Consider the following 10,545-nt stretch of genomic DNA (forward strand, 5'->3'; position numbering starts at 1 on the left):
CCAGCATCTCTCTCTCTCTCTCCATTGAGAACCACGACATGAAGTTGTGATTTTTGGGACAAATTCATCATCTCTGACAACGATCATTGAAATTCCCGTCGAATTTCATTAAGTTTTCGAGGATTTCAATTTGAAATCCCCATGATTTTCACACACAACGCTAAGAAATCAAACTTTCTTCATCTAGAATAGGGTTCCAGGTCGAATTCGTGCTTCCCTTGACTAAAATTCACCAAGAACATGGCCACTAGCAATGGTGGCACTAGCCTTAACTCTGGTGACCTTACCCAGCAAGGCTGGGATATTTTTGGTCCTTACCTGAGCCCACTTAGGCTTGGTTACTCTTGGGCCAAACACCAGCCCTTTGGGCTTTGGTGTTCTTTTTCAGTCCATTGGAGAGATTTACTATCTGGGCTCACATATTGCATCCCACAATCCAAAGCTCGGCTCAGGCGCGACACTAGCCCGTAGGGCTATGATGTCCCATACGTTTGCGACACACCAGATCCCAGCCCTTACTGGTACATTCGTGTCCTACCCGCACATGATCCAACTTTGATGGAGCATTGGTGCACCACATAGCACTAGATCAGAGTCCATTTGGGCTTCATTTTAACCCATTCCCTATCTCTGGGCTTGCAGCCCTAGGCCTGCTACCCAAGCCTATCCCAACCCATTTCAGGCTTGGACCTCACGACTAATAATTTGCTCAGTCCACCCGTGGGCTTTGGTCTATTTTTTGGGCCCCGAGCTTAACAATTTGGGTTTTATAATTTTTCACCAGCACTTTAAATTTGGCCCAAAGTCCAAAAAATTAGTATCCGATCCCTAGTTTCTAATGTTCATTGACTAAGACCTTATCAATTTTTAGATTTTGATCAAAGTCCCTAACAATAATATATTAATGAATTACATGTAAGTTACATAATTTTTATAATAAAAATTAGTAATTGATTTAGAGTTTTAATACTCACACCCTTATCAATTCAAACATTTCCAAAATATAAAAAATAAAATTAGAATAAGTTTGTACCCATTAAATTTTTATGGAAAATGTTCAAATTTTTAATCTTATTTGTACCCAATCTTAAGTATACCAATTTGTTATACGAAAAATGTACCATTTTTTTAATATAAAATGTACCATTTTTTTAATATAAAATGTACCATTTTTTTTAATATAAAATGTACCTATTTTTTTATATAAAATTCATTCAATCTTTTCTCTAATCCATTTTTTATACTTATATGGGTATATTTTATTTCGTTGATTTGAGAATATATCCATGTCAAAATTTAATAGAAGAAATTTAAAACATGTTATTAAGCTTAATATCTTTTTTTTTTTTTGAAAATGTACCCATATTTTGGTACAACAATTTTTGGGTTAGTTTTGATGAACGTACCCATGTACACACACACACAATATATTGGAGAGTATAATTCATCTTTAATATTTCTAATCTCATAAATTATGGGTTTTATTTAAAATCTCATTAATATAAATAACTACAAATTTTATTTTTAATTTAAAAATATAATAACCTACATAGAAATACATTATTACATTAATGTCAGGGACTTCGATAAAAAATTAAAAGCCACGAAGGTTTCAGTCAAAGAACATTGGTAGTTAGGGACCGCATCTAAAGTGTCCCTTAATCCAATTATAATCATAGACCTAAAGTTCTATTTGCATATTTTCTTGTTGCATATTTATGTATATATATTTGCGTTTGTTTGTAGGAACATATGAACCTGAAGTTCATAATTATTTCGAAACCTAAAGTTTCTAAAAACATGCCTTGTTTGAAACCTTAAGTTTTCCATCACCAATGAAAACCTGAAGTTTTTTCATGCGAATTTTAACTAATACAAGTCTATTAGAACCTGAATGTTCTACTCCTATGTCAATGGATTGATTATTTTCTCCATTGCACTAACCACATCTTTTCCATCTAGTTTGTGATAGGAACATATCGAATTTGAACATACTCGATTTCACTGCTTTAGAGGTCTCTGGAAGGAACTACCTTAAGTGAGTCCAAGATGTGAAGCTCTAGCTCATTGCAAAGAATTCGCATCCTGCCATTGAAGATGAGACAGACAATCCGGTTGGCAAAGCTGAGAAAGCCACTGCTATTATCTTCATCCGAAGACATATTCATGACGTCCTGCAAACTGAGTACCTTGCTGAAGAGGATCCACGAGCACTATGGGTCGCTTTGGCTTATCGTTTTGATCACTAAAAGGACATCTTCTTACCTGAAGTAAGACATGATTGGCAGGACTTGTGCTTCCAAGACTTTAAGTATGTGAATGAATATAACTCTGAAGTTTGTCGAATCCGATCACTTCTCAATGTTTGTATCGAGACTTTGACTAAAGAGGATCTCTTGGAGAAGACTTATTCGACTTCTGCTACTAATATTATCCAGCAAAAGCAATATAGAGCTTAGAAGTTTACTAAGTTTTAGATTTCATCTCTGTTTTATTTCTCGTTGAAAAGCAGAATCAGATGTTGATGAAAAATCATCAAGCTCGACCTAATAGGGCGACTGCTGTGCCTGAAGCATACTATAGCATGAACCAACACCCAAAACACTAAAAGAGGTGTGGTAGGGGCTGCCAGAAGCTATCCCGTCAAGGTCAACAGATCCAAGCCCATTTAAGGGAGGAATCAAAGCCCAGAAGCTCCTTAACCTATGGAAGATTAGAATCTTAGACATAAACTATTTTTTTTAGTTGAAGACATTGGGGCTGAATTCCACAGTAGTGGTCGAACCCTTCCTTGATTTTTTGGTTAATTGTAAACAATTTTCCTTTATGTTTCGATTATTTGTTACTTATTTGTTTTTTGGATATTAAGTTTTTAATGAATTTCCGTCCTTGAATACATAAAATTATTTTGAATGAATATTTGGTTTTTAGAACTTTTATGCTTGTGACCGATTCAAATTAATTTTTTGTTCTAGGTATAACTAGTGGGGAAGTTAGTTGTCTGGCAGACAGTGCAACCACGTACACCATTTTATGTGAACACATCTATTTCACTAACTTCATACCTAAGAATGCACATCTGACAACACTCTCATGCCCATCCAACCTGATCAAAGGATATGGTAAGGCACGCATGATGTTGTTCAATGGTACAATTCTGACTATTGATGGGGCACTTTATTCTCCACGTTCCAGAAGAATGTTGTTAAGTTTTAAGGATATTAAAGATAACAATTACCACAGTGAAACCCATGTAGAAAACAGAGTTTAATTTCTGTGCATAACTTCCTAAAATATGGCCAAAAGTGTATTCTAGAGAAGATGAAGAGTATCTTGAGTGGCCTGTTTACTACGACCATACGTCTTATAGAGAGCCACTATGTGGCCGGCCTTACCTCTGGGACCACGCACGAAATTACACTTTGGCATGATTTTTTGGGACACCCTGGACGAATAGCAATGCGCTGTATCCTCAAATCATCACATAGGCATCCACTAACCTGAAGTTTAGGTTCGATTCAAGGAATTACATGTCAAACATGTTCAATAGGAAAGCTTATTACTAAGCTTTCTTATAACAAGATTCAGGGGGAAATTTGTGGACCGATTCACCCTCCATGCGGACCATTTAGATATTTTATGGTTTTGGTTGACGCTTTTATACGTTGGTTACACATGTGGTTATTGTCCACAAGGAATGCTACATTCTCTAAACTGTTGGCTCAGGTTATTAAGCTCAGGGCTCACCATCCTGATCATCCAATCAAACTATTCGATTGGATAATGTTGGAGAATTCACATCTAAAACTTTTGATGACTATTGCATGTCGGTTGGGGTTGAAGTTAAACATCCAGTATGCCATGTTCACACCCAAAACGGCCTGGCAGAGGTATTCATTAAGCGCTTATAAATGATTGCTCAATCGTTGGTCATACATACCAAGCTCCCAATCGCTGCTTGGGGCCATACAATATTGCACGTAACCATGTTGGCCTACCTGAGACCTGTTACGACCTAACCATATAGCGCCATTCAGTTGGTTACCAGATACGAACCCGCAGTATCAAAAATGCTCATTTTTTGTTGTGCGGTCTACGTGCCGAGTTCTCCTTCCTTATGTACAAAAATAGGGCCTCAGCGAAGGATACGAATCTATGTTGGATATGATTCTCCTTCAATTATTCGTTACTTAGAACCTTTGACAGGCGATCTGTTTACCACTCGTTTCGCGGATTGTCACTTTTATGAGACATTCTTCCCGTCATTAGGAGGGAGATAAAAACGTTAACGTTCTTAAAGAACCATGTGAATTATCGTGGATGACTCACACTTTGTCTCATTTAGATCCCCGTATCGCGGATTGTCACTTTTATGAAACTGACTGTCGCTTACTCATTCTATCCAACTTATAAGGAAATTCTAGATTACGAAAGCATCCTTGAAGAGACGAATCCACTTCCTCAAAATTGTGAGATTTCGGTCTATTATGCTAGCTTAGATGATGTGTGGTGTAGAAATGAGATGATCATCAACGATGTATTAACATATGCAGTAACTACTGAGATCATGTTGAGCGATGACATTGAACCCTGTTTCATTGATGAATGTCGACGTAGAACCGATTAGTCAAACTAGAAACAAGCAATCCAAGTCAAGCTCGATTCGCTTGCGAAACGTAAGGTGTTTGGACATGTAGCTCCTACTCCTTCACATGTGAAGCCCGTTGGCTACAAGTGGGTTTTCATTTGGAAGTGTAATGAGAAGAACAAAATTGTGCGTTACAAAGCTCGTTTTATTGCATAAGGTTTCTCACAAAGCCCCAGGATTGACTATGACAAAACTTATTCACTCGTTATGGATGTGATTACATTTCGTTACCTTATCAGTTTGGTAGTTTCTGAAAAACTGAGTATGCAGCTGATGGATGTAGTAATTGCATATCTCTATGGGGATCTTGATACATAATTCTATATGAAAATTCCTAAATGACTTACATTGACTGGATCAAATATTTCCAAACCTTGGAACACACTCTCAATTCGGTTGAGGTGTTTACTCTACAGTTTGAAGCAATCCAAAGGAATGTGGTATAACCGTCTGAGTGAGTATTTGACTAATTAGGGATATGTGAACAACAAATTATGCCACTGTATGTTCATTAAGAAGTCATATTCTTGTTTTGCGATAATTGCAGTATATGTCGATGACATAAACCTTATCAGAACTCCTGAAGAGTTCGCGAGAACTGCGAAACACCTAAAGTCAGAATTTGAGATGAAAGATCTAGGAAAGACTCGATACCATCTCGATCTCGAGATAAAGCAACGTTTAGATGGAATCTTAGTACATCAAACGAACTACACCCAGAAGGTGTTGTGCCACTTTAACGAGGATAAAGCGAAGCCTTACTCCTATGGTCGTTCGATCGCTAGGTACAAAATGGGATCCCTTTCGTCTGAAAGAGGATGATGAAGAGATTTTGGAGCCTGAAGCACCTTATCTAAGTGCAATAGGTGCTTTATTATCCTTAGCTTAATGCACTAGACCCGACATCTCCTTCACTGTTAATCTTTTGGCAGGATACAGTAATGCACCAACACACAGACCCTGGACTGGTTTTAAAGACATCTTTTGTTACCTTAAGGGTACTACATATTTAGGCCTGTTCTATCCATATAGATCTTCGAGTAATGTTGTACCTCCTTATCTCAAGTTGGTTCTCGCCTTCTTGGTTATGCCAACGTAGGATACTTATTTGATCCGCACAAGGAGTGTTCTCAAAAGAGTTATGTCTTTACCGCTTGAGGCACCGCAATCTCTTGGAGGTCAACTAAACAGACCTTAGTTGCCACTTCATCTAACCATGCTGAAATTGTCGCCTTACATGAAGCAACTCGAGAATGCTTTTGGTTGAGAGTAGTTGTGGGCTATATTTAAAGCTTCTACGATCTTTACCCTGTCGTGGATGTCTCAATGACGATCTATGAAGACAACACAACATGCATTTAACATCTCAAGAAGGGTTACATCAAATGAGATAACACCAAGCACATTGCGCCAAAGTTCTTCTTTTCACATCAACAACAAGAGCATCAGAATATTGAAGTCATGCAAATCCATTCACAAGACAATTTGGCCGATTTCTTCACCAAATCACTACTGAAGGCGATGTTTCAGAAGCTTGTTCAAGGAATTGGTATGCGTAAACTTTTTGAGTTGTAACCTTGCTAGTTCTATTTGGAATTGTGTCGAACTCAGGGGGAGTATTCCGAAGAATACTTGCTTGATCTTAATGTACTCATTTTCCCTACGATTAGGAGCATTTTTTCCAATGGGTTTTTGCTACCTAACTAGGTTTTAACGAGGCACCCACCTTGGGTTAATCATATCCGTGATGACGTCCCGTAAACGTTTCATTTGACTTTGCATTACTCATGCATTTTTCCTTAGACTATGGATTTTTTCCCTCGGGTTTTTGCCATAGCCTTAGGATTTTTTAGTGAGACTTACTTCCTTATGCAAGTTCCTATCTTGTTGAGAATAGCATTGTTCCTAGAATCAATGTCGACGAGTCGACTTCCTCAAATTCTACATGATGCTGAATCTATCTTGAGTATTTACACACTCAAGGGGGAGTGTTATAAACTTTTCTAGTTTAAGTGTGATTGTGTAAATCCTATATTAGATTTGATTCTAGTTATTCTTTCCTATATGGACTTGTATTCCTTGGGGTTTAAGGATTTCTTCTCCCTCTTATAACTATAAATAAAGGCACTACGTAGGGAGGAATAACACACACATTCCCCTACATTCCTATAAACACATCTCTCTCTACAATCTCTCCTTGCCGCCGACCCCCCTTCCCTTAGTCAGATAAAATAGGCTACAATAAAAGCTAGCACCCTTGAAGGAAGAAGGAAAAATTAAACTTTCTTTTTATTGAGTAGTGCTATACTTACCATTTATTTGTACCATTATTTGTATAATCTCTTTCATAGAGGTAGAGCCTACCAATATATGTGAGTTCTATCTCTATTAGAGAGATAGTACAAATAAATGTTGAGAATAACATTTTTTTTTCTTTCTTTTTTGGCTTTCTTAAATAATTAAACTTTTTTCTGTCATGTTGCACAAATTTGATGATCATGTCTACAAACATGTAGGACTTACACTTGCCATAACATCAATTAATGATCAAATTGACAAATTTTTTAATAGAGTGTAATATTGCAACTAATTTGTAAATTGATTTATGATATATTGCAATATTTAAAAGATAAGATTTGAGTTTATTATATGACCCAATGTTGAAGTGGTGAAATGTAATTTATCCATTCAATTATGGCTAATCCTTGTATTACTTAAGCAATCCACTAATCTTGATTGATTTTAGGGAGCATTTTTGCTCACCACCATAAACTATGGTGTATGCTCACCATACACTTAATCAATGGACATGTGTCATTTCACTTAATTTTGGTTAATTTTTTTCAAAATTGAAAAACTAAGATTTAATGTGAAAATTAACTAGAGTTAAGTGAAATGACATGTGTCAATTGATTAGGTGTATGGTGGTGAGCAAAAATGCTCCCTTGCTTTTAGGGCACACATCCAACATGAAAAACCCGGTATTGTGTTCTAATTGGACAAAAATGCGGCACTCATGCAACGTTTCCTAAAAAAATGCTGTCAATATAAACATTCATAATGCTTTTTGCTCTTTATTATTTTCCCCTCTCTCATCTCCCTTCTTCATCTTTCAATTCTCTCATATAGTTTCCTCGTATTTCAAACATAAAAATTAAAACTTAAAACAAAAAAAGTAAGATGTTCCAAAAATAGCCAAAACAATAAAATGAAATAAGAATACCTTTTGTGAGGGGGAGACGAGGTTGGTTGTTGGTTACACAAGAAGCTAAATGGTCACATTGTATGTTTGATTGAGAAGGTGCCAGTTACCAAAAGGAGGGGCCATATAAGAGAGTTTGTTAAAGTTGTGATATACAAGCAAACCATCAACATACAAATACAATTATTATTAAACCTTACTTACAATATAGAACTTCTTTCCTCTAACAACGCCAGTCTTCATCCAACCACCCTCTCTCTCTCTCTCTCTCTCTCTCTCTCTCTCTCTCTCTCTCTCTCTCTAGTTAAGCTATTAGCTTCCATCTTCACCTCACACACACTAAACTTCAACACCAAGCCAAACATTCCCTTGCATTGCACCATCTCCACCAACAACAACAAACAACAAACAACACCAACAGCAACAGCAACCCCTCCCTCCCCCCCTCCCTCCCTCTCTCTCTCTCTCTCTCTAACTACACAACTAACAAATAACATATAAATTCAGTTATGGACTCTAACTGTTTTGATGCTCCCCTTCCACTCTCAGCTCTCCTCAATTTCTTTCCCTTAATTCATATTCAATATAATATATTACATGGAGACCAACACCAACACTGCCTTCCCAAACTCGCCCGATTCCTCCCGAGATTTCGGGGACGATTGCGACTCCATGTACCGCACACTTTTCCCGCCAAAATACACACTTCCAAGTTCCCTCTCTCTCACTCCCTCCACTCGCTCCACCTCCTTCTCGGATTCAGACTCCGATGACCACCACCACCACAGTACGACGTCGCACAACCTCAACCAGGCTCAGCTGGTCCTCGAGTACCAGGAGCTCCGCGACCACTACGACCTATGCAATTCTCACCTCCGCAACCTCACTAACGAGCTCGACTCACTCCGCCGCGAGAACGCTCAACTCCGATCGGCGAACACCGACCTCGTCAAGCTCCTCTCTTCGCAGGCAGCCTTCCAGAGCTGCCTCCTCTCGTCATCGTCGTCGTCCGCATATCAGAGTCCGATGGCGGCATCGTTTCTCGACGACTTCCAGCGACTCGGATTTGGATATCTCGGTCCTCACGACGGTGTCATTTCGGAAGAGTCCTCTGATATCAGTCCGACTAGCGTCATCGAGCGTAACCGACTCGTCAACACGGACCGGATCTCCCTCCCCAAAAGCATTTCGGTTCGCTCCTCGACTCGGCCACGAGTCCCTAATCAACTCGTTTCTAGACCGGTGACTGTGAGTTTAAACTATAACTTCAAACTTAACCAATTAAAAAGAATTAAATTCACATAAATAAATAATTATAATTATGATTATATATAAAGTGGATGATGTTAGCGTTTGCGCAAGTGCAGCAAAGCGAGATGAAGGTGTTCAATCAGGGCATGCTGAAGACGGAGTTGTGCAACAAGTGGGAGGAGACCGGGACGTGTCCGTACGGGGAGAATTGCCAGTTCGCTCACGGCGTTAGGGAGCTCCGTCCCGTGATGAGGCACCCGCGCTACAAGACTCAGCTCTGCCGGATGGTGTTAGCTGGCGGCGCGTGTCCTTACGGTCACCGGTGCCACTTCCGTCACTCGCTTACTGAGCAGGAGAAGCTGCAGCTGGCCATCTCAGAATCGTTTTGAAACATAAAAAAGAATGAGATCGACCAAATACATTTTCCTTTAATGTAAATACATTATTTGTACGGAGAAAAGAAAAAAAAAAACCAGCCATCATAAAATTTAAGGCAGTAATAATGGAGGAATTAAGTAAATTACTTGAATGCATGCATGGTACCATGCATTGCTGGGAGGGAAATGTGAATTTTGATATATTACTTTATGATCCAGCTTAAATGTAGAGAATCGGGATCCAGTACTTTATTTGTGTTTAATTAATAAATATTTGAAATGTGTGGCTCATTAATTCAGGTAATATCCATGGTTGTACGCAACGTTCAATTCAAGTAAAGCGGGATTCACTATTCACTCATCCAACTTTATACATATGGCTCTCACAGGTCACCAAATATGCAGATGTGCACTGCATTGAAGATGAAGTAAGAACACTGAAGAGAAAACTATCAAGCAATGGAATAAAAAGAAAAGAAAGAAAGATCATTACTACAATTAAGGAATATGAAGACTAACAATTTCCTCAAATCTGAAATTGAAATCCCAAATATCCGAAATTCAAAACAAGTTTGCGACAGACACGATCATGAAGTTGATCATTCGGAATAGCCTGGATATATGTCACAATGCTGAAGTGTACGTCTCTTGCTTTCTTCGATGTGCAACCATGAACGAAGTGTGAGCTCCGTGATGAAAGCTCACATGCTACTGAGAACATGGTAGGAGTCTCTGAAAGGATGGGCAAAATACCCATGGATATGGGTAACCACAGTTACTCGTCCATTTAAAATTCCTGATTACAATTATGGGTAACCGTTTAAACAAATAAACGGTTACACGTGAAATTTAAATGGGTGTGTTTGGACCCAAATTTATATCATCGGCCTGTGAAATCAAGGCCGTTGTGTGAACATAGCTCCTGACTGTTGGATCAAGAAATACAGGTCATTATTAAAAGATAATGATTTTTAAAGTTATGATTTTTATCATAATTATCTTTTAATAATGATTTATTATGAGATATATATCTTGAAGTATGACAGCACAACTGGCGTGTGAATGTG

The 10,545-nt window shown here is 38.3% G+C and overlaps 1 protein-coding gene across 1 annotated transcript; it reads left to right on the forward strand.

Moving 5' to 3' along the window:
• Window positions 1-8,377: 8,377 nt before the first annotated feature.
• LOC114827047 (zinc finger CCCH domain-containing protein 14-like) lies at window positions 8,378-9,784 on the forward strand. The gene is made up of 2 exons (XM_029108562.2): window positions 8,378-9,098; window positions 9,218-9,784. The coding sequence occupies exons 1-2, from the start codon at window positions 8,448-8,450 to the stop codon at window positions 9,488-9,490; spliced, it is 924 nt and encodes a 307-aa protein (XP_028964395.2). The 5' UTR covers window positions 8,378-8,447; the 3' UTR covers window positions 9,491-9,784.
• The last annotated feature ends 761 nt before the right edge of the window (window positions 9,785-10,545 follow it).

The sequence above is a fragment of the Malus domestica genome, chromosome 09 (genome assembly GCF_042453785.1).
Source record: "Malus domestica chromosome 09, GDT2T_hap1".
Lineage (NCBI taxonomy): Eukaryota > Viridiplantae > Streptophyta > Magnoliopsida > Rosales > Rosaceae > Malus > Malus domestica.

Coding starts and splice junctions, on each gene's coding strand:
- LOC114827047 (XM_029108562.2), top strand. CDS start 8,448: ATGGAGACCAACACCAACACTGCCTTCCCAAACTCGCCCGATTCCTCC. Junction 9,099..9,217: donor TCGTTTCTAGACCGGTGACT/GTGAGTTTAAAC, acceptor GCGCAAGTGCAG/CAAAGCGAGATGAAGGTGTT.